A 24,422-nucleotide genomic window follows, 5' to 3' on the forward strand; every position below is an offset into this window, starting at 1 on the left:
CACAGTAAGTGGAGGACGGGGCCAGGAACAAGGAAAATGGGTCAAACAGAGGGAAATATGAGAATGAGAGTCTGCCTAGAAGAAGGCAATAATTAGCTTGGAGTAGGGTAGTGAGAGGGGACTGGTGTCACTGGGAGGAACTAGGGTAAAGTGTGAAAGTAAAGTGAGATCACTGGGAGGAACTGGGCTAACACAGAACCTAACTGGCTTGTATTGGTCATCATTAGGGTATCTTGTTGGTAAGAGCCCCTTCCCTGACACTCAGCTAACAGCACTCTGGGGTTCTATTTGTCTCATGGATTCAGGTTGCTACAGGTACAGCCACATCAGGGCGGAGGAAGTTCTCAGGCTGAAGGGCCCTGACTACTTGGCCTCCAGTTGTCTTTGGCACCTCCGTGGTCCCAAAGGCCACATGATCAAACTACGTCTGGAGTGGACCCTCCCGGAGTGCAGGGACCGGCTGGCCATGTATGATGCAGCCGGGCCACTGGAGAACCGTCTCATCACCTCGTAGGTAGCTTTCATATGACAGTGATATAAAATACAGCAAATGGTAGGAAGAAGTCGAGTCAGTTGGCGCTACTTACCCTTTCTGACAGTATACCAACTCACCTGTAGAACTCACTGCTGTGGGATATTAGTGAGGCAGCCCTTCAGTTTAGTAAAAAAAATAAAATAAAAAATGTTCAACTAGTTGAAGTGTTTAGATGAATAAGAACAGCAACTCCACAGTGACAGTGGTAGTGGAACAAGAGATTGTGCTTCAGAGACCAAGGAGTTTCATGAGAACATCACTTGATATAGGACTCCTCCTCAGAGCAGCCCAGATCTTAGGGTCAGGAACCTTACAAGAGGATCCTTGGACAGATCCTTTGCTAGTATAAATTGGTGTAGCTGCACTCATAGGCGCCGACTCCGTGGGTGCTCCGGGGCTGGAGCACCCATGGAGAAAAATTAATGGGTGCTGAGCACCCACCGGCAGCTCCCCGCCCCGCCCCCCCCGCTCCAGCTCACCTCCATCTCTGCCTCCTCCATGAGCGCGCCGCCACGTCCTGCTTCTCCCCCGTCCCTCCCAGCACTTGCGCCACGAAACAGCTGTTTCGCGGGACAGGGAGGGAGGGGGGAGGAGGAGGTATGCGGCGTGCTGGGGGAAGAGGCGGGGCTGGGTCAGGGATTTGGGGAAGAGATCCAATAGGGGCAGGGAGGGCGCAGAGTTGGGGCAGGGACTTTGGGGAAGGGGTTGGAATGGGGCAGGGCCAGGGGCGGGGAAAGGGTGGAGTCGGGGCAGGGCCAGGGGCAGGGGGCGCAAGCACCCACCGGCACCGGAGAAAGTTGGCACCTATGGCTGCACTGACTTCAGTGTAACTCTGCTGATTTTACACCAGCTGAAGCTCTGACTAAGATTCCTTAGGAATGGGGTCTGATCCATATTAAGGTTAGAGGGAGAACAGGGGCTCCTGAAGGCTCTAAAATGACTGATTTATGGATGAGGGGTGCGATGGGTTGGTCCCCCTTCTGGGGTGCCACCTGATGTACTGGGGTTCCACTGAGCCTGCCCGTACCACCAGCCTGGGCTCCCTCACCCTGTCCTGCTGCACACACACACACACCTGCAAAGAGACACAGATCAGCTCTGTGTAGGAAGACTCAGCCTCGGGGATTGCCCAGCACTCAGGTGCACACACCCTCTGGAGTGTAAACCCAAAATTACACTGTCTTGCGCTGGGTGGAGATCTATACAGCATAAGTCATGAAATTCGCTCCCCCTCTCAGTGTGGAGGAAGGTATGCACAGCTCCCCCTCTCAATGTGGAGAAAGATATGCACAGCTTTTTGCCCTCCCAGTTATGAATTACACAAACTGGTTATAGAATAAACAAAAAAACAAGTTTATTAACTATAAAAGGTAGATTTTAAATTATTAAAAGGGATAGCAAACAGATCAAAGCAGATTACTGAGCAAATAAAACAAAACACACAACCTAAGCTTAATACACTAAAACAACTAGTTAATAGTAGAACATTCTCACCCTAAATGTTGTTTTGCGCAGGTTGCAGAGTTTCTTGAAGGTAAACTGCACTGCTTGCAGCTTAAATATCCGGGTATTCCTCTCACAGGCTAGACCTTTCTTACCTGCGCTCCCTGCCCCCGCAGCTTAGTTCCTTTGTTTCTCCAGGTGTTTTCAGCAGTCTTCCTTCTTGGGCTGGGATGCAGTGAAGAAGAACCAAGATTAATTCACTTCCCAGCCTTAAATAGGATTTGCATATGGCGGGAATCCTTTGTTTCCCAGTTTGACCCCCCACCCCCTCCTAGTGGAAAAATACCAGCAGTCCAAGATGGTGTCCAGTATCAGGTGACATGATCACATGACCCTGCAATGTCAAAGCAGCATCCTAGGAAACTTCTCAGGAAGGAGGGAGATTAGTATCTGTAAAGTCCTATTGTCCTTCCTAATGGTCCATGCAGGCTGATTGCACATTGTCTGGTGGGCGTTCCCCAAGCGTAAACACAGTTGTAGTTGTTATACTCAATATTCCTAACTTCAGATGCAGAAATGATATATGCATACAAATAGGATAATCATATGCAGTAAATCATAACTTTCCAATGATACCGCTCATGACCCATCTTGCATAAAATACATCTTAGTTATGCCATATTCATATCTTAAGCATATCTCTATGAGGAATATGTGGCATAGCGTCACAAGAGGTACCCTGTGGTCTCAGAGTCCTCATGAAGGTGATCTGGTTTGAGACAAGATGAAGGTCCTAACAAGGGGTGGGGGCATGCTCCCCCACCCTGATCTGAGCCCTTTTCTCCATGCTATGCCTTGATTTGGTTACTAGACCCAGAGCTTCAAAGGTATTTAGGCTCCTAATATCCATTGATTTTGATGAAAGTCAGAAGCCTAAACACCTTTGAGTCAGAAGCCTAAACACCTGGGCCTTAGTGTCTAGCAACATACTGAAGTTAAAGGTCTGAATAATCTCATCCCCTCTTTTTCCTCTCTCCCCGTCTCTTGCCACCACTTCGCTCCTCTCCTTTCCTCACCTCCTTTACTCATTCCCACCCTCTTTCACACTTCCTGCTATCTCTTTCCTCTCAGATTCTATGGCTGCAGCCGTCAGGAGCCCATGGTGGAAGTCCTTTCTTCGGGCCAAGTCATGTCTGTGGTATGGAAGAAAGCGATGTACAGCTACTACGATCCTTTCATCCTCACCACCCAGGCTGTGCCCTCTGAAGGTGAGGAAGGCTGGAGGGAAAGTATGGAGAATGAAGGAGCTAGGAGCGCTCACACAGTGCAGATCCCTTGTCAGTTAGCCTCACACGTATTCTACAGGTCACTTCACCCACCATCACAAGATGCTCCCACTGAGATGGAACGTGGCAGCTGTTTCGCATAGAAACACCACACAACGGTTTGGGATAGGAATTCATTAAAGATTGTGTGGCACTTAGATGCTCCAGTGATGGCAGCCAAAAAAAGGACGGAGATAGATAGAAGTGAGGAGTCCTGCATTCAGCTAAAGCCACAGGGGAATTTAGGTCAGCAGAATGGACTCCTATTGGAAATTGGCCAGGAGAAGGAGGTTAACAACCTTACTTTGCACAAAGTGCCATGGGATCTTTAATAACCAGGAGAGGTCAGGGCTTGGGTTGTCCTGACAGAAGACAACACTAATGTCTCAGTAACCCCTAAGGCCAGGCTGGAGCAATGGCACTGAGTCAGCGGGAAGAGCACCGCCTGTTACAGCAGCACCACTGCTTTGGACACCTCTCTGACGGTCTCCCACGCTAGTACAAGCCAGGCTTGACCCCTGCTTACCTCATGAGAGCACAGCGTGTAGCCTTTCCCAGTTGGGCTTTCCTCTTTTTCAGCCACTTACTCATTTTTGAGCTGTACTCACTGCCCTTTTCTCTAGCTCTGGTCTCTTGGTATCTCCTGCACTATGATCCTTCACCCTACCGTCCCCAGCTCTTCCCGACGTGTACACACTGTGGCATAGCAGTGTAGTGAGCCAAGCAGGCATCCACACCTGCAGTTGATTCCCTCAGCTGTCTGCCTCTGAGGGGCCCTCTCATCAGGAAGTAGCTCCCCTGGGATGTTTCTGGGGCTCCCAGCGAACCCAGCTGGGAAAGCAGGATGTTGGCCCCACAGAGAACACAGACCATGAGCACAGCAAGCAGCCTCATGTGTCTCTAGCAAACGTGTAGCCTGCGCCTTCCCCCATTCTTCTCTGGAGGGTGGGGCATGTCCCTTTTTTCTGCAGCAGGCGAAGATCCAGTTTTCCCAGCTGACGTGTGTGTGTGTGTGTGGGGGGGGGGGTGTCTGTGTTTTCAGACTGCCAGGTGAATCTAACACTGCAGGGAGGCCTGGAACTGCAGGGGAAGATCAACACTCCACACTACCCGAGCTACTACTCGCCCAACACACAGTGCACCTGGCTCATGATGGTGAGCCCCCTGGCCCCTCCTCTTTCCCTAGCCAAACCTTTCCACAGTAGTGGCTTTGAACAGAACTCCAGGGCATCCTTTCCCCTTCACCACTGCTCTGTGGCAATGCCCTCTCCACTCAGACTCAAGTGGCACAAGGGGGCTGAGTGCCAGGCGGTTTCATCTCTGCAGACCCTACTGCAGAGGGTCTCAAACAGAAGGTCATGAGATCACAGCCATCCAGCTCTTCCTGTAATGCTAAATGGGAGGGAGTCCCCGCTAGATTCCCACCTAGATGGGAGGAAGGTTTGAGGGGAGAGGTTTCCTGTAAGGAAAAGGCTGGGAATCATTGCCCTACAATACTTCCAATTCTGGCTTTAGTTCCCAATGAACTGACTCTTGTGGCTCTCCTCCTAGATCTCTACCCTGGACTTGTGACTATCAAATAAACTCACTAGGCAGTCGCCTTCTGTTCTTCAAATCCGGCCTGTCTCAGTTCAACCAAGACCCAGCATTAGAGTAGCAGGGATGAGGAGAGAGGTGCACTGGCTGGAACAGCAGGGTTCCTGCATGTCAGGGCTGAGGTGCTTTGGCAGAGCTGAAAGTAGGATCTAGGACTGGAACAGTCAGCCGTGCTGGAGGTGCATTGGGAAAGGTGTTTAGGGGGAGGTAGGAGTGGTCTAGCAGGGAGTGTTGGAGGACATGACTGAGGTGCTCTGGCAGAGGTCTTAGAGGCAGGTCTGGAATGACAGAGGGTGCCACACTTCAGGATTAAGGTGGGCAGTGGCCTGGTGCCTGTGTAGACTGTGCCTAATTCTTGCCAGCTGGGCACTGTGTGAATTCACTGCTCTCCCATTTGTGTTCATTCTGCCCATTTCATGCCTATGGCCCCATTTGGTTGGATGGAAATGTAGTTTTCTGCTGCTACCTCAGTTCTGCTCTTGGACCACTCTCCATGCAGGTCCCATCTCTTGACTACGGAGTTGTCCTGTGGTTCGATGCCTACACGCTGAGGAGACAGAAGTATGATCTGCCATGTACTCAAGGCCAGTGGATTATTCAGAACAGAAGGTGTGTGCTCATGTTCTTGCTGGATTGTCAGTCTCCACCTCCAACCCCAGATTACTTCTGCATGAGTCTCAATTCGCCCCCAGCCCTCTCCTGTTTAGCCAGTCCCCAGGTCTGAAGGAGGAGATTCCTGCTAGGAAACATTTGCCAGCTCTAACTTCTATCTACTTGCTCCCACTCTGTCATTTGATCTGTGCCATTAACTGTAACAGCTACTACTGTGCTGATAGCACTCAGTTGTCCATATCTTTTTCAATACTCTAGTGACTCCTCCTTGTCCACTGACTGCCTATCTTGACCAAGTAAATGTATGGCTTTGCCTCAGCTTCCTTCAGAAAAGCATCTTAGAGAGAGAAGTGCTTCTTTTGGGCAAAGGCAACATCCCCAAACCTCTCCAGTGTCGCTATCAACTTCTCTTCTTCCTCGTGCTGTGTAAAGCAAACGGTCTAGTTTCCCCCACTGTGTGCAGCCCTGGCATCCTCCCACACCTCCTGTGTTTGCAAATGTGCCTATCACCACCTCTGCAGTAGCGTCTGTGTGTGCTACTGCCTCGAATCCTCCTCCGCACAAATCTGCCTCTGAGTCTCTGCCTCTTCCTGCTTTGCCTATAAAAACTCCCTTCTATAAAAGCTTCTTTAGGGCCTCCCTAAGCCCAGCTGCCATCATGCACTGGCTGCCGCTGCCCACCTTCTCCCACGTACAAAGAAGCATGGCCACTGTACTGCCATCCTCAGACCCCTCCAGCTGGCCCCGCTTTCATTTTAGGAGCCTGTTCAAAATTGCCCTCTTATTTTAAAACCCTGTTTGGGCCTTTTCCAACCTACCTCGCAGATCTTGTCTCTGCTGCTCACCTGACCTCAGCCGCCTCTGTCTTTGGACCTGATCCAGGGAGTTGTTCCAATGACCTCAGATTCTCCACTATGGGTGTGTCAGCCTGTCATCAGCAACAGCTGTCTTGTATGTCTCATTTCACCAACTTCCCCTCTATTTGCATCCCTTCCTTGCATGTACTTTTTTCTTCCTTTCTCCCTGGTCCAACCTCTCTTTAACTCTTATTTAACCATGTGAAGCATCTAGGATATGATGTCATAGGAAAGACAATATAGAAATAGCATTGGATTAGACAGCCTAAATTCTGCTCTTCCCCAGACAGGTAGGTGGAGTCATCCTGGATTTATGCCGAGGTAACAGCAGAATTTGGGCCAGTGGACTGTGTATAAAATATGGCCCGTTTGCAGAAGAACACCCATGACACCAATTCCCTGTGCCTGTTTTTGTTACCAAGTGCATAATATTCTCTTCAAAGCTGTTCAGTCCGGAACATCCAGAACCATTACACACATCGATCACTAACTTTAAATGGTGTATATTACATCTTTCATTTCAAATTCTCTCCATCTTACCCTTAGAATGTCTCTTTTCCTTTCCCTCCATCTCCATCAGTCTCTAAGGCTGCTTCATTGCCCATTTCATTTTCTCTGGCCCCTGATCTTGGTTATACTAGTGTAAAACCAGTGATGTCTCTGGAGTTGCTCTGGCCTCAGGACGTTCCAGCCAAGTAGCTAAGTGCTGATGCAGTGGAGAGGAATATGTGGTGCCGGATGGCCGGTCTGCTGAAAAAGCCTGGCTTCCCCTGCATTTCCAAGGGCATCTCCACGTTTCCTCTATCACTACGTTACATCCCCAAAACATACGGAGGGTGTTTCCCCATCTCTGCTATCCCAGTCCTTGTGGTTCTCTCTCTCATGGACCAGACCCTAATTCCCAACTGCCACAGAACCTTCCTGCCCCAACACCCTTTCCCCTTGAGGATCACATTTTTTTCTCCTTCACACAAACTCTGCGATGTCCTGCCTGTACTTCTCTATCAGGTTGTGTGGCCTGCGGACCCTGCAAGCCTACGCCGAGCGAATTCCTGTTGTGTCCTCTGCCGGCATCACCATCAGCTTCACCTCTCAGATTTCCCTAACTGGACCCGGAGTGCAGGCTGCCTACAGCCTCTATAACCAATCCGATCGTGAGTACAGGGCTTCTTATAGCCTAGAGACACCGACTGAGAATGTGGGCTGCATCTTTCACTGCTACCCAGTCACCAGCAGCTTCCTCAAGCTCCTGGCACGTGTTGAGAGCCACACATGCCAAGTCCCAGAACAAGCTCACCTATAGGTACATACACACGTTACCCTCACGAATACACATGCACACACCACTCTGAACCATGGACACACAAACACACTCAGGCACACAACACTTGATCATACACAGCTCACAGAGGTATTGAGGGACTGTACACCTAGGCACAGGCACGCAGACTCACCTCTGCCTCTGTATTACTGAGCTGGCCTTGGAATTAGATGCCTCAGCTTATTTTAATTTGAAATGACTGTTTCAATCACAAAGGCTCCTGGAGAGTTATTTCCTGCTTTCCCTTGAAATCCATGCATGTGGAAGACAGAGAGAAAGACAAAGCCTGACACACACCCACATGCGCGCATACACGCTCTCTCCAAGTCGGTCTTGTCTTACTGTGCAGTACAATGCACATGGTCCCTCTCTGCATACTCCCTGCATGTCCTGGGGACACCTTTTTCAGGTCCCTGACCAGGGTTTTGTAACAGCCCCCAGGGAATCTATCCCCGTATTCCACCCAGCATCATGCATGGTGTGGCAGGATGTAATAAACAGTGTAGCTCCCAGGAGTTCTGGTGAGAGATTGCTCTTGATTTCCTGGACCCTGTCATAGGACCTGCATCGGTTACAAACGGTCAATACCCGCATTGCCTAGCCAGGGTCTGTATGCACTGATTCCAGGGGCTGCCGTTACACAGATATAGCAAGCGCTGCGTGAACATCCCTGCAGATCTGGCAAGGTCAATCAAGCTTGTAGTCACACATTTTCGTCACACACTTCCGAGTGTTTTGCTTTTAGGAGGTCCTGTAATGGGGACTAAACATTCCCTTGTGATTTTTTTTAGCCTGTCCCGGGGAGTTCCTCTGTTCTGTCAATGGACTGTGCGTCCCAGCCTGTGACGGGATTAAAGACTGCCCCAATGGACTGGATGAGAGAAACTGTGGTGAGTGGTCCATTATTTCTACCCCCTGTCTCTCCTCAGCGATTTGCAGCCCAGTTCAACCCTCTCCTGCACAAAGGAGTTGGTCTCCAGGGTCCAAATCCAACTCTCTAATGGGGATCTCTGGGGGAGACAGGAAACCCCCTCAAAGACTTCACAGAATCAGTCAGGGGGTGAAAGTAACAAAGGCATTTGCCTGGTTACATACAGGCAGTGAATCTTCAGTCCACCAGAGTCACACTGCTTCAGTCTGTTAGGAAGTGATACTGAAAGTTCAATGTGCACCTGGCTCCTCCGTGCACTCTCGAGGCCATATATCCCACAGACAGCTGGCCCCAGAAAATGGGGCAGTAGAAAAACAAATAGTTTCCATACATCAAGATGTACAAGTTCCGCAAATAAATCACTGTCCAACCTACAGCACTACACTACCCCCTCACTGCTAGTACAGTGCATGCGTGACAACCGCTCTCTCTCACCACAGTGAACCTCAGTCCTGGCTTACAGCCCCACCTGCTGTTCTAGGCCTGGGTGTCCCACGCTGCTCTGCCAACACACACCAGTCTTGGCCGCCCATAATATATGTAGTGCTTGCTCAGTAGAGCTCTGGGTCGGGGTGCTCTACTCACCGCTGGATAGCGTCGCCCACTGGCCATTCTGGGTATTAGCTCCATCAGGCCAACACCCTTTCCTGCAGTTGCACTCCATCTCTCTCTTTCAGTCTGCTTCCTCTTCAGGACTTAGCCCTCCAGCCAGTTCACTAAGGTCCTCCCCTTCCAGGGTAGTCTTTCTAAAATCTCTCTACAAGCAGCATCAGGCAGTCCTCACACTGCTGCCCAGACCAAGTTATTCCTACACTGACTCCAGCAGTCTTCATATCCACTGCCTTTAATGGTACCACTCTGCAGTGGATGGTAGGGAAACCCAGGCCCACCCTCTACTCTGGGTTCCAGTCCAGGGTCCTGTACTGAACAGTCAAGGTCTGCATCTCCACCACCTTACTGCTCTCACTCCTGGACTCCTGCCTACTTGGCTTCTTCTCCCCCTTCTTTCTCCTTTACCTCAGGGAGAGGGGATGCGGGCTTCTTCCCTGTTGTCCCCCCACACTGCTGCCGGCCTCGTGTCTTTATAGAAGCCCCGCCTGTTCCCTCACAGCTGAGCTTCCTTCTAATTAGCTCCCTCCACACAGCCTAAAACACCGCTGTTTGCAGTTTAACTGGCCGATTGGGCCCACTTGGCCTAATTCAGCTCTTGCAGGGCTGGTGTGGGGAGTACACTCCCTCCCCCCCCGCCCCCAGATTCTTTGTATTTTTAAACCACTTGCAAATATCACCTAACTAACTCTCACAGCTGTCCTGGAAAGTATTCTTAGTATTACTACAGATTGGGGGGCGGGGAGGGACAGAGGGGGACAGAGAGGAAGGTTAGATTATTTGTCCAGGGCCACCCAGCAAATCAGTGGCAGAATTGGCACTAGAACTCTGGCATTCTTAGGTCCTAATCCCATCCTCAGGGCATTAGACCATGGTGCCTGTATGCAACGCTGCCCATGCCTGTTAGTCCTGGCGTGCAACAGTCCCTCCCTGCTGTTCCAGGCCTCCCATGAAGCTCACAGTCCTGTGCTCACAGGAACATAAGAATCGCAGTGCTGGGTCTGACAAGGCTCTATTTACCCCAGTATCCTGTCTCTGACAGTGGCCAGCACCAGATAATTCAGAAGAAGGGGCAGAAAACCTTATTGTGGAAAGTTATTGAATAAACCTGTCCATGGAGGAAGTTTCTTTCTAAATCCATCAGTTAGTGCTTGATTTGAAGCATGAGGGTTTATTATCTCTAGTTGTCATGTCTGTGTGTGTCCCCCTCCCCGTGTCTTATGTAGCTGTGGATGTTCTCATTCTCTATATAAATATCTAATCCTTTTTAGAATCCTATTAAGATTAATTCAAACTAGAACAGGTGCAGAGAAGGGCTACGAGGATGATCAGAGGAATGGAAACCTGCCTCATGAGAGGAGACTCATGGAACTTGGCTTGTTTTGTTTAACCAAATGAAGACTGAGGGGAAATATGATTGTTCTCTGTAAATACATCAGAGGGATAAACACCCGGGAGGGAGAGGAGTTATTTAAATTAAAGGCCAATGTTGGCAATAAGAACAAATGGATATAAACTGTTCATCAATATGTTTAGGCTTGAAATTAGATGAAGGTTTCTAACCATCAGAGTGATGTTCTGGAACAGCCTACCAAGGGCAGTAGTGCTGGGGGGTGAAGGGGAAACATAACATGTTTCAAGATTGATCTTGATAAGTTTACAGAGGGGACAGTGTGATGAGACTGCCGTGAGGGTTATTAGCAAATATCTCCAAAGGCCGGTGATGGGACACTAGATGGGGGGTGGCTCTGCATTACTACAGAGAATTCTCTCCCAGGTGTCTGGGCTGGTGGGTCTCGCCACATGCTCAGGGTTTAACTGACTGCCATATTTGGGGTTGGGAAGGAAATTTCCCCCAGGTTATATTGTCAGAGATCCTGGGGGGTTTTCACCTTCCTCTGCAGCGTGCGGCGCGAGTCACCTGCAGATTTTAAGTAGTGTAAATGGTGGAAGTTTTTAAATCAAGATTTGAGGACTCCAGTAACTCAACCAGCGGTTAGGGGCCTATTATTGGAGTGTATGGGCGAGGTTCTGTGGCCTGTGACATGCAGGAGGTCAGACTAGATGATCCTGATGGCCCCTTCTGGCCTTAAAGTCTATGAGTTCTTGTCCTCAGTGATATCTTGTGGCTGTGAGTTCCAGAGGTTAATTATGAGTTGGATGTAAAAAGATAGTATTTCCTTTTTCAGTTTCAAATGTGCTGCATTTCAGTTTCACTCAATGTCTCTGTGTCCTTGTATTATTAAAGTGGGTAAATAGAAGCAGCCTGATTTACCTTCTATCACCTTCACTGTCCTGTGTGCCTGTCAAGCTCCCTCCTTTTCATCTCATCTCTAAAGCAAACAGCCCTAGTCTTTTAAATCTCTGTTTTTATTGTCCCAGATTTTTCCAGGCCTCTAATAATCTGAACTCCTTGTGTAAATTATTACATAAATAATAACTATAATGAGGCAGCGCCTGGAGACCCCAGCCCCATTGTGTTTGGGCCTGTCCACACAAGCATAGCAAGAAGACACTCCCTGCCCCCAAAGAACTTACAATCTAATGATAAGACAAAAGACAACAGGTAGATGCAACAAACAGCAAGGGGAACACGAGGTAACAGTGAGCCAATCGTAAGACAGATCATGTGCTGTGGCCCATGCTTACCAACCCCCAAGCCACTGTTGAGCGGTTTGCAGGCAAGGTGGGTTTAAGGAAGGATTTGAAGATGTATAGCGTAATGGCTTTGTAGTCTTCTAGTTTTGTTGTAGATGGGCTAACCAGGACTGGGCCCAGTATTCCAGGTGAAGGCACACCTTTGATTTATAGAATAGCATTAGACTATTTTCAGTATTACTCTCATTCCTATTCCTGATACATCCGGACTCGTTGCTTGCCCTTTTTGGGTATGTCCACACTGCATGCTAAGCCCAGGCTATAACTCAGGTTTGAGCCCAAGTCCCCCTTCCATTCACACACAAATCAGTCTGACTTGGGTCAGCAAACACTCAGGACCTGGGTCCTAGGACCATGCTGGGGGGTGGTTCAGAGTCCGAGTCCTGCTGTGACTCGGATCCAAGCCCTGTCATTTTGAAGTGTAGATGTAGCTGAAGCCACAGACCCAATTCAAAATGTCTGCGTAGGGCAGTGTGGACACATTAGCACAGCTCTGAGACCTGCATCCAGCAATTGTAAGCCCAGGTTTACAATGCAGTGTGGACACTCAAGCGCAGGCTTGGCAACACCCAGTCCACAAGCCCACGTCCCACAGACCTGGGTTTACAATGCGGTGTAGACATACCCTTTGAGCCTGGCTGTACACTGAATGGAAGCTTTCAATGAGCTATCTAGGATGACATCCAAGACTTTTTCCTGCACAGTTAGTTAATTTAAAACAGATCAAGTTTCTTCTTCTTAGATGAATTACTGAGCATTTGTTAACAATTTGTTTAATCTGCTATCGAGCTGCCCTCTGGAATTCACTGCAGTCTTCTCTAGTCTTGACTAACCAAAATAATTTTGCAGCAGCTGCAAATGTTGCCACCTCACTGCTCTCTTTTTCCTTGGTCATTAATGAATATACTAAACACCAGTCCTAGCATGGAACCTTGGGCATGCCGCTATCTTCCGCAGGGCCAGATGAAATTCATCCTAAAGTGCCTGCTTCAGCTAGTTCTGTAATCTCGGAACTGTTAGTAATTATCTTTGAGAATTGATGGAAGGCCGGTGAGGTCCCAGAGGCCTGGAGAAGGGCAAACCGTACTTATCTTTAAAAGGGGGAACAAAGAGGACCCCAGAAATTATAGACCAGTCAGCCTAACTTCAATACCTGGAAAGATACTGGAACACATTATTAAACAATCAATTTGTAAGCACCTAGAGGATAATAGGATTACGAGGAATAGCCAGCATGGATTTGTCAAGAACAAATCATGCCAAACCAAATTAATTTCTTTCTTTGACAGGGTTACTGGCCTAGTGGATAAGCTGTGGACATTGTATATCTTGATTTTAGTAAGGCTTTTGACACAGTCCCACATGACAGTCTCATCTAGGGAACTATGAATTTACTATAAGGCGGGTGCACAACAGATTGAAAGACTGTACTCAAAGAGTAGTTATCAGTGGTTTGCAGTCAGACTGGGGGGAAGTGTCTAGTGGGGTCCCACAGGGGTCAGTCTTGTATCTGGTATTATTCAATATTTTCATTAATGGCTTGGATAATGGAGTGGGGAGTATGCTTATAAAGTATGCAGATGACACCAAACTGGGCGGGGTGGGGGTTGCAAGCGCTTTGGAGGACGGGACCTTGCCGAATTGGAGAATTGATCTGATTTCAACAAAATGAAAGTCAATAAAGACAAATGCAAAATACTTCACATAGGAAGGGGAAAAAAATCAAATGCACAACTACAAAATGGGGACTAGCTGCCTAGGTGGTAGCCCTGTTGAAAAGGACCTGAGGGTTTACTGAGGATTGGGGCCTATCCTATAGCCCCCTCCTCCTACCGGACCAGGTTTTGCTCTTGCTGAGCCAGCTCACTCCCTGGTGTAATTCTATCTGAGCTCTCTCAAGGAATCCAGGGAAGCAGTTTCCAGCAGGCTTAGTTTTTTATTTTAAGCCACCTTAACAAATCAAAAACCCCTTCAAAGTCTGTGCAGGCTGAGCAGTCCCTTCCCCAAATCTGTCCCTCACACCGGTAAGTGCCGCAACCCACTTTCCTGGCTCTTTCCTCACAGCCTCAGGAAGAGAAGGACTTCACACAGTTCCCTTCTGTCCATTTGGTTTCTGGAGCAACCCGTCTGTGCAGTTGCTCCAGCAGCCATGAATTAGGCACACCATCCCTCAGCTTTTGGGAGGGTCTGGCCATCTCACCCCTCCATTTCCTGTTGCCCTCTTTTATGAGGATCAGCCAGTTACGGTCCACCTCTTTTCCCAGGTGCAGCAGGTGAGGCTAATCAGCCAGCCAGCCAGTCAGCTAGCGGCAGGCCTCTGACCCCAGAGGAATGGTATCCCTTATACTGTCACAGGGATATGGTGGATCACAAATTGAATATCAATCAACAATGTGATGCAGCTGAAAAAAAGGCTAATATCATTCTGGGGTGTATTAATGGGAGTGTTGTATGTAAGACATGGGAGATAATTGTCCTACTCTACTTGGCACTGGTGAGGCCTCAGCAGGAGTACTGGGTCAAATTCTGGGTGCCACGTTTTAGGAAAGATGTGGACAAATTGGAGAGAGTCCAGAGGAGAGCAACAAAAATGATAAAAGGTTTAGAAAACCTGACCTATGAGGAAAGGTTAAAAAAAACTTTAGAGAAAAGAAAACGGAGTGGGGACCAGATAACAGTCTTCAGATGTGTTAAGGGCTGTTATACAGAGGATGGTGATCAATTGTTTTCCATGTTCACTCAAGGCAGGACAAGAAGTAATGGGCTTAATCTGCAGCAAGGGAGATTTAGGTTAGATATTAGGAAAAACTTTCTATCTATAAGGATAGCTCTGGAACAGGCTTCCAAGGGAGGTTGTGGAATCCCCAACACTGGAGGCTTTTAAGAACAGGCTGGACAAACACCTGTCAGGGATGGTCTAGGTTTAGTCGGTGCCTCAGCACAGGGAGCTGGACTTGGTGACCTCTCGAGGTCCCTTCCAGCCCTACCCTTCTATGATTCTGTGATTAACCTTCTTTAAATCAAGATGGGGCATCTTTCTAAAACATAGGTTCTAGCTCAGCCACAAGTTACTGGGCCTGAAGCAGGAGCCCCTGGGTGAAAATTCATAACCTGTGTTACACAAGAAGTCAGACTAGATGATCAGAACGGTCTCTTCTGACCTTATAATCGCTGACTCTGTGGAACCTTTGCCATGATGAAAAGTTACCATGCATTTCTGCTCTCTGTTTTCTGTTGCTTTCCTGTGCTCAGTGCATTAGTCCATGTTGCCTCTCCTATAGCTCTGCCAGTGCACTACAGTCCTGACCCACAGCACCTTTCTGATGTGCTCTGTTCGCTATACCACATCGGTGCTCTGCTGATACACCTTAATCCTCGTGCACTCCCTTAGCCTCTCTTAAACAAAGATGGCCAGTCTTGCCAAAAATGGGGCTGTCTGATGGGCACAATATGTGACTAGGCTGAGATTCCCCTCCTCCCCCCAAATCATTTCACACATGACATGTCCTATATTTGATGCCAGGACTGTAGAGGCAAAATGGGCTGGTCTCTTAACCCTCACATCACTTGGGCCTCCCAGCCTGGGTAGACAGACAAGCGCTAGCGGGGCCGAGCTTGGGCGCTAACAGTAGCGGTGTGGATCTTGCCACTCAGGCTCTCACACCCACGTGACCCCTGGCTCTGAGCTCGGGGCACCAGCCTGAGTCTCCGCCGGAGCCGCAACGTCCCCACTGCTATTTTCAGCACGATAGCTCGAGCCCTGCTAGCGCCAATCTGACTGCCCTGCCCCGGTGGGGCGGCTCACTGCCAGCTGCAGTGCAGACATACCCAAAGTCCCTTTCTCCTATAGCCAAATGCCACATGGTGTTTCCAGTTGTGGCTAGTGGGTGGGTATTGCTGAGGGATAAGAGACCCGCTCTTTCCCTTTGCCTTGCTTTTCTGAATCCTGCCCGTTTCCTCCGGGTGCTTTGGTCTTAGTGTGCTCAGCGAAGTTCCAGTGTCAGGAGGACAGCACTTGCATAGAGTTCACCAAGGTCTGCGACCAACACCTGGACTGCGTCAACGGGAGCGACGAGGAGCAGTGCAATGAAGGTAGGGATGGGAGACTTCTGGGTACTGATAAAGTTCCCCCTATCAGCTAACAATGCATGCAGTGTTGTTGTAGCTGTGTCAGTCCCAGGATATCAGAGAGACAAGGGAGGTGAGGTAATAGCTTTAATTGGACCAGCTTTTGTTGGTGAGAAGTTAGTCCAATCAAAGATGTTACCTCACCCACCTTGTCTCTCTAATAAGCTATTGATAAGATTCCTCTGCTGAGTCTCAGATCAGGACCCCGCTACCAGCTAACACCAAAGTACAGCTAGTAACATTCTCTCTCTTAACCTACCAGCTAATACAGGGGTATTACTGAGGGAACTCCCACCAGGGCCGGCTCCAAGGTTTTGGCCGCCCCAAGCAGCCAAAAAAAAAAGCCGCGAACGTGATCTGCGGCGGCAATTTGGCGGAAGGTCCTTCGCTCCGAGCGGGAGTGAGGGACCGTCCGCCGAATTGCCGCCAAATAGCTGGACCTGCCGCTCCTCTCCGGAGTGGCCGCCCCAAGCACCTGCTTGCCAAGCTGGTGCCTGGAGCCGGCCCTGACTCCCACCCATCAATCTAGGAGTTCACCAAGGCAGAAGGTTGACATGGGTTCTTTTGGCTGCTCCATGCTCTCCACTGAAATACTCCAACACTCATTCAAGTCTCTCCCCTTTACTCCCCCATCCAACTTCATCTTTTCAGGAGTCCCCTGCGGGCCTTTCACTTACCAGTGTGCAGACAGGAGCTGTGTGAAGAAACCCAACCCTCAGTGCGACTCCGCCACTGACTGCAAGGACTCGTCTGATGAGAAGCACTGTGGTGAGGAGTGAGAAGGGGAAGTGCCTCTCCTAGGCACTGCCAGGGGGAAGCTCCCACTCCTGGAGTTAAGAACGGTGCTGGCTGGGCCCTGCTGTGAGGTACCTTGTTCTACCAGAGCCTTGGTTGGCACTGCTGGAGTCATGGTTGCCAGTAATGGGGCACTGCTCCGAGAAAGCTCATATTAACAGAACACCAACTGGCACGGACCGGGCACTGCTGTGAGGAAGCTCACAGCACGGGTGTCCCAGCTGGTGCTGATTGAGCTCAAGCGTGTGGGAAAGGTAGTGCAGAGTTCACCTGTGTTAATAATAGGGAAAAACCTCACACTGGAGTTTTCAGTCGCCTCAGCCTTGACGTACTATACAATGGCTCCAGCCAGTGCCAGGCAGGGTGTAATTGGCCAAGGGTATAAATGGTGTAAATGGCAGACTGGAAAGTCAGTAAAACAAAGGGGAAGGGCAGACATGATATACAATGGCCCCTTCTACTCTTTCTCCCCTGAGAGACTTGCTATGTCTTCCTCTCCTTAGATTGTGGATGGCAGGCCCCTCTGAACCGGATTGTGGGTGGCGCCAATTCCGTAGAAGGGGAGTGGCCGTGGCAGGCTAGCCTGCAGGTCCGCGGGAGCCATATTTGCGGTGGAACGCTGATTGCCGATCGGTGGGTGGTCTCGGCGGCTCACTGCTTCCAGGATGACAGGTAAATGCTGAGGGAAGAGCGCTGTGGAGGAGACCGAGTTCAGACTGCCTTCACATCGAAGCAGGTTGGGTCTCAGCCTAAACCAACTTGGAACTGCGTCACAGAATGGCCGGTCACTTTGGAACGATTGACGGTAGTGGCTCAGAGCTGCAGCAAGGAGGTCAGGCCTGGGAAACCCTGCTGGAGATGTGTGTGTATGAGGGCAGGACTGTGGTAGCAGGGAGGTGCAGAGGTGCCCTGGGAAGGCATACAGGGGAGGGAGCTTGCATAGCTCCCATCCACCCTGTGCTTGGCTCTGGTCCCATCACGGTCATGAACCCTAAAAACATACACAATTGGACTTTTCTCCTTCATGCGAGAAAAGAGTAAATGGGGACTCACAGGGGGAAGCCCAGCGTAGCTTTATGTGGTGAGATCACTGGTGGAGCTCAAGCTACCAGCACATTGGCCCCTCACCCAATAGGTGTTAGGCCAGTGATGACTTGCAAACCTCCCCCCGGGGAGGCTTCTCAAGCTCTGTCACTCATGTCACAGCCCCCTAGTGGTGACTTGTAGTAAATTATATATTGGTAGCACCCAAAGGTGTTAATTAGAATGGGAGCCCCATTTTGCTGCGAACTTGGGCAAGCACCGAAGAGAGACAGTCCCTGCCCAGAGGAGCTTACCATCCGGAAACACACACAGACGAAGGGTAGAGGAAATGGCTGCAACAGCCCAGCAAATGAATCCGGCGGAGCACTAGCACCGCTTTGCTACTTCTGTGTTTTGTAGGGTGGGGCTTGTTTTTATTACTATTATTATTTTGTACTGGGGTTAGAGGTATGGAGGAAGAAAAGGAGAGAAGGAGAAGAGGAATAGTCACAGTTGGGCATGTGCCCAGCCAGGACCAGCAGGCTGGGGTTCAGAGGCATCATGGCAGAGATGAATCTTAAGGAGGGATTTGACGGAGGATAAGGTGGCAGCTGTTTGGAGAGTTTGTCAGGGAGTATTTCCCATGCATTAGGGGCAGCACAGGAGAAGGCACGGAGGTGGAAGGGACCGTGTGTCCAAACAATAGGCCTCTTACAGTTTTTCCCCCCAGTCTTCTTCACTATGTTTTCCTCTCTGCCCTTCACCCTCCTGCCTGGAACATGTTCTCCCCCCTCCCATAGGCATGCTAGCTAATCTATCTAAACATCTCCACTGCTCCACCTCCAATCCCCACGTCTCTTGGCTTTTCCCATTAGGAGGTAGGTGCTATTTAATCTATGCTCCCATTTAGGGCTGTTCCTCCTTATAATGTACCCTTGCTCAACCGAAGGGTATGTCTTCACTAGAAACACTACAGCTGGAGCTGCGCCACTGGCGTCGCGTGTAGACACTACAGCGACAGAAGGGGTTCTTCCGTCGCTGTAGTAAATTCTAGTTAGGTCAATGGAAGAATTCTTCTGTTGACTTAGCACTGTCTACACTGGGGCTTAGGTTGGCGTACCTACATCTCTCAGGGGCGTGAATTTTTCACACTCCTGAGCGACGTAGCTAAGTCGACCTACGTTTTCAGCATAGACCAGCCCTCAGATATGTCTTTCCCCTCCTTTACATCGCTCCCTCTCTGACCTTTTCACAGAGGTTTCACTTTCCCCATGCTCCCTTCCTTTCCTTTGCCCGCCCGTTGTCTCTCTGATTTTCCAGCCTTCTCCTCACTTCCCTCACTCTCCTTCATTTCCCCTAATTTCTCACTCTCCCTTTTCATGCTGCACGCCCCACCTCTCTGTCTAACACTGACACACTTTTTCTCCCCTTGCCCCCAGTAGATTGGCTTCCCCGTCCATCTGGACTGTCTACCTGGGCAAGTACTTTCAGAACGTCAGCAGCCAGAATGAGGTGTCCTTCAAGGTGAGCCGCCTCCTCCTGCACCCATACTATGAGGAGGACAGCCACGACTACGACGTGGCCCTGCTCCAGCTTGACCACCCAGTTATCAACTCGCCCTTCATTCAGCCCATCTGCTTGCCCACCCACTCCCACCTCTTTGAACCTGGCCTCCGTTGCTGGATCACTGGATGGGGGGCTCTCAAGGAAGGAGGTACATGCAGGATGTCTGCTGCTCTTGTTAGGATCCTCTTTCCTCCAGGGGCTGCATAAGGGGGGGAGTTTTTCAAAGGCACAAATGGCAGTTAGACACCCAGCTCCCATGGAAAGTTGGGCTAATTACTCATTGTGCCTTTGAAAATCTCCTTCCAAATAAATTCTGTTGTGATGCTAGGAGGCTCACATCAAGGCTTGGTTGCTTCAGTATGGGATAATGTTCTTGGCAAGGATTTGACGCAGGGTCCCCAAAACAAAAGTCAGAGAACGTTACAGTTCCGAGCTCCTTGAAACATAATGGAGAGCTTTGATTTGCCCTTGCCCCCTTTACCGAATGCAACTGCAATCTACCATAATCAGCCTTGCCTCAAGGTGCCCTCCACCTCCCCCTAGTGGATCATCATAGTGCATCATGCAGAATTATCATATATTGATGTAACATCACAGCATAAAGACACAATAGCATGAGGCCCCCAAAAGATGAGAGATTTTAACTGTCTGGGCTTGCAGGCCCTAAGACAGACTCATAACAGTATGGGTCATCCTGGGAGGACCGGGATGGGAAGGTGCACTGCTCTGGGACAGCTCTCAGCTGGAGGCGTTGGGTCCGAAGACCTAGAGAAGGGTCTTTGTCAGCAAGTGACGGGAGCATGAAGGATTTTTGTAGCTATAATTCTTTACGGAGTGTGTGCATGGCGTATTACACACACAACAACATAATCTCCCAACGGACGCAGTAAAAGCCCTGGCTTAAATTTTCAAAAGCAACTGGTGCCCCTGACTGTCAGAAAGAGCTGAGCTCCTGCCCTCTGAAAATCAAGCCCCTTCAAGATGTTGAGCATCCCAAATATGGTGGTGCCCAAAATCAGGTGTCACTTTGGAAAATGTAACACCCCTCCTCAACCTAGGTCATTGAAAACTACACTGGACAAAGCACTAGTAAAAGTATAGTAAGGAAGACTCCTACCCTGGCAGGGAACTGGGCTAGATGGCCTACAGTGACAGGTCCTGTCCATCTAATAGCTATAATTCTCTGACAGATGAAAAGCGTCCAAATTCTAACCTGTTGTAGGCTGGTACAACTCCTTTGGGAGTGTTGAACCCAGTTATAGCAGGTGTCAGTTGCAGTGCCCTTCCAGTGAGCTGAGTGTTTAATTGAGACAGGTAAGTATGAAACCTGGGGAAAGAATTCCCAAGGCAATGAGAGGGCAATATTGGCATGAAGATCGATGCAGGACAGTTTTGTGAAAGGAGTGGGCGAGGAGGAGCGGGAGGGCTCTTGGCAGATGAAAAGGCTGGAGCTGTTCCAGACTTGGAACACAAGGGGCGGCATGAGAGACGGTGTGGAGCAGAGGTCAAGAAAAGGAGCCAGAGCGCAGTCATGAGAGAGGCCTGAGAAGAGCAGAGCTGGCTGCAGGGACGACACTGGGCCCAGCGATAGCCCTGCACTTGTGCAGGGACAGGCACCATCACACAGATGGAGGGGCTGCAGCTTGCACTTCCTCCAAGCAGCAGCTGCAGGAGCCAGTGCAGCCCCCAAGGGCTGTCCTAACTTGTGCCCCTGGTGAAATGGTCACTACAGCCTGCTGCTCTTGTACAGTATTGCCCATGTGTCTCCTGTTCCCCTCATGGAGCTGGTTGGGACAGTCATGGAGACTTAGCAGTTTGGATGAAGTTTTCATCAGAAAGATTCTGCCTTATTCTGGGATGAAAACACTGCTCTGAATCAGACAGGACAGGGACTTGAACCTGAGTCTCCCATCTCCCTAACCACCAGGCCACGTACCCACACTACTTCCTGAATCCTTGAGGGGGCCATTTAGGGATCTGTGGCAAAAATTGGGGATTGGTCCTGCTTTGAGCAGGGGGTTGGACTAGATGACCTCCTGAGGTCCCTTCCAACCCTAATATTCTATGATTCTATGAATCGAAAAGTTCTGGTTTGGATCCAAAACCGGACAGTTCAACACAATTCTGTTTTCATGGGGACGTTCAGAAGGCCATGTTTTCAGTCCACTGTGAGACGAAAACAAGTTTTGAAAGCGCAAAAGTTGCTGCAAAACGGAATTGTCATCCTTCAGACAGCTCTACCCCCCTCGTGCCCCGCTGGTGCAAAGGGGCTGCAGTGTAATGCTGAATAGGACCCAGTTGTGTAGAGCCTTGTGGGTGAAGTGAGAAGCTTGAACTGATACAGTAAAAGGTGAGAAGCTAAGGTAAGGATTAGGGGAGGGGGGGAAGATGTGACGCAAGTGGAGGACAAGATGGTGATCCGAGTGGCAGCTCTTTCCATGAGCTGGAGAGGTGAGATGTGGCCGTGGTATGGGGATAACAGGAAGAGGCAGGGAGCTCTGCTGTTACTCACTGGCTGTTCTTGTTCCATATCTAGGGCAACTGAGTAACATCCTGCAGAAGGTGGATGTGCAGCTGATCCAGCAGGACATCTGCAGCGAGGCCTATCACTACCAGATATCTCCCAGAATGCTCTGTGCCGGCTACCGCAAGGGCAAGAAGGATGCCTGCCAGGTGACAGAGGAGACATGGGACACTTCCATCTTAAAGGGGCATCATCCAACAATGGATGGGGGTGGGAGGTCTTTGTCCCCTGAATATGCGTTATAGCTTTGAATAAGGAGTATATTGATTCCAAGAGGTTAGAAGAAAGAGCTTCTTGCCCCAACTGTAGGTCACATCCTGCTCATGCTTATCCTCTGGTGCAAACGCAGAAACTTTTCAGTTTCTTAGGATTATGTCCAGTCTCCCATGAGCTCCCCACAGTGATGGAACCTTGGTGGAGCCACACGCAGCTCCATAGGGAAGATTATCCACTTCTTCCCATGGATCCTCGGCTTAGTCAGGAATGCTGGTGACACTACAGCTTGGATTTTCCCTTTTCCAATTTCAGGCCATTACGTCCTCGTCAGCCATTCCTCTGCTTTCCTACTACGAGCACTTTCCCTGTCATCTACCTGAAGACTGTTCCCATAACTCACCCCACCCCAGCATGTGCTGATTGGTGCTGCTGCTCTCTGCCTGCTCCTACATTACCCTTCATCCCCAGGCAATTCCACTGGCACTCCATTCATTTTAGGATCCAGTTCAAATTTGCAATTGGCAAAGCCCTCCCTAGACTTGCTCCAGCCTGTTTCCTTCTGAGGACCTTCCACTGACTAGAAGAATAAGCAAGAGGCTTATTGGGGAAGGGGACACGCATGGCCGAGGATGTGCCAGTGGCCAATACCTTTCCTTAGAAGACTTGGATTTCTGATGCTATCCTACACCCATCTGCCTAAGATACTTAGCTCCATTGGGGGTTCTGCCAAGGCCTTGGGCAGTGGGATGGAGGGGTTGAATTGCAGCCTGAAGATGAGAGGAAGTAGGGGAAATGTATTCTCAAAGCATGTGCGAGTTCTTCATCATGCTCCACCCCCATCACTTTAATGTCCTGATGGTTCTGTTTCCTTCTGCCTCTAGGGTGATTCCGGAGGTCCCCTCGTCTGCAAGGAGCCCAGTGGCAGGTGGTTCCTGGCTGGCCTGGTGAGCTGGGGACTGGGTTGCGCACGTCCAGATAATTACGGGGTCTACACCAGGATCACCAGGGTGCTAGGCTGGATGAAACAGACAATGAGCTGAGGGATGTCCCCCTGTGCCTTCCTCACTAGGCACAGGCTGCTCTGTTACCTGTTCCTGACCTTGATCACTTGTCTCCAGAGTGTTGGGAAAGACAGAGATTATGATTTGGGATGGAGGAAAGTATATCTGCCCCTGGGGGTATGTGAGGACATGTGGGAAGCCCCTCCACCCTCTCCAAGAAATGCCCAGTCTTGTATTAAGGCCAGGCACACAAAGGTCTCTGGTACATTAAGGGGAGGGAGGATGGAAAGCTGGGGGTTCTGAGCAGATGCTTTCTGGACAGGAGAATGGGGGAGATGAACTTTACATGAACTACATAATTCATCCCCAGTCCCAACGCTGGAACATTTGCTGCAAGAAAAATCTGACTGATGTAGATAGAAATGAGATTCCAGTAACTGTGATATCAATCTGTCTCTCTCTCCTTCCCTGCCATTCATTCTTCTCCTCCCCACACTTCCCCCCACCACGCCTCCTCCTCTCCCATCTCTATAATTGCTTCTTTCCTTAGCTAGAGGGTGTAGTTAGGTTCAACTGGGCAATTATTTGTCTATTAGAGCCTCCAAGACATGATCCATCACTTTTCCCAAGTACATGTCACTGCCTCAGTGCTGTAATTTCAACATCATTTTATGCTGCAATTGGACTCCCTCCAGGCAGAATTCTTGGCCACTGAGTACATAACATCTGTGCAACCTCCTACCCGCTCCCTTGAATTCATTTAATACCTTTAATACAAAAGATCTTCCTTCACTTCCATCCTCTGTTGCCAGCAAAGTGAGGGGAGAAGGCAGCAAGCAAAGTATTTTAGATGGTGATGGCTATGTATTTATGAAGAAATATTATGGGCCAATGTCTGGAATTGGGAATAAAAAGCATTATTTTTTTGCTCTGCAATTTTCTCTCTCTGGGTTGAGAATGTGTCTGTCAGCCTAAAATTCCATATGCAGCAACTTGATGAGACCAGATTAGAGAACCTCAAAAAGAGACGAACACCTCCCTCTCAGCTGCAGCCTGGGGACAGCATGAACCATCTGTAATCTGTGTGGGTGCTTATACAGTGCTCATCACTGTGGTGTGAACTGCAACAGGAAGAAGTTCCCCCATCAGCCCTGCTATACACACTTGGGGAAATACACAGACAGTAAAGGGAGGCCCAGCCAGGCTCCCTGGGACTGTGGGAATGTCTCTGTCACTTTAGCCAGGAACCAGGAGAACATCCCTTTCCACCCCTGAGAATGGA

At 49.7% G+C, this 24,422-nt stretch overlaps 1 protein-coding gene across 5 annotated transcripts in view; it reads left to right on the forward strand.

The window, feature by feature from the left end:
* TMPRSS6 (transmembrane serine protease 6) overlaps positions 1-24,069 on the forward strand; it is a 36,153-nt gene extending 12,084 nt beyond the window's left edge. For 4 of the 5 annotated variants that reach the window (XM_026657501.2, XM_026657499.1, XM_026657498.1 and 1 more), the window contains 12 exons: positions 306-510; positions 3,110-3,246; positions 4,346-4,458; positions 5,399-5,508; positions 7,377-7,522; positions 8,481-8,579; positions 15,866-15,979; positions 16,667-16,783; positions 17,314-17,482; positions 19,273-19,547; positions 21,936-22,072; positions 23,021-24,069. In XM_026657501.2, coding sequence (XP_026513286.1) covers positions 306-510; positions 3,110-3,246; positions 4,346-4,458; positions 5,399-5,508; positions 7,377-7,522; positions 8,481-8,579; positions 15,866-15,979; positions 16,667-16,783; positions 17,314-17,482; positions 19,273-19,547; positions 21,936-22,072; positions 23,021-23,179 — 1,781 coding nt within the window. In that variant the 3' untranslated portion in view covers positions 23,180-24,069. The remainder of the gene's footprint in view (positions 1-305; positions 511-3,109; positions 3,247-4,345; positions 4,459-5,398; positions 5,509-7,376; positions 7,523-8,480; positions 8,580-15,865; positions 15,980-16,666; positions 16,784-17,313; positions 17,483-19,272; positions 19,548-21,935; positions 22,073-23,020) is intronic. The other variant, XM_026657502.1, reaches the window with a different exon arrangement.
* The last annotated feature ends 353 nt before the right edge of the window (positions 24,070-24,422 follow it).

This window comes from Terrapene carolina, unplaced genomic scaffold, assembly GCF_002925995.2.
Source record: "Terrapene carolina triunguis isolate 2854851 unplaced genomic scaffold, T_m_triunguis-2.0 Scaffold247, whole genome shotgun sequence".
Lineage (NCBI taxonomy): Eukaryota > Metazoa > Chordata > Testudines > Emydidae > Terrapene > Terrapene triunguis.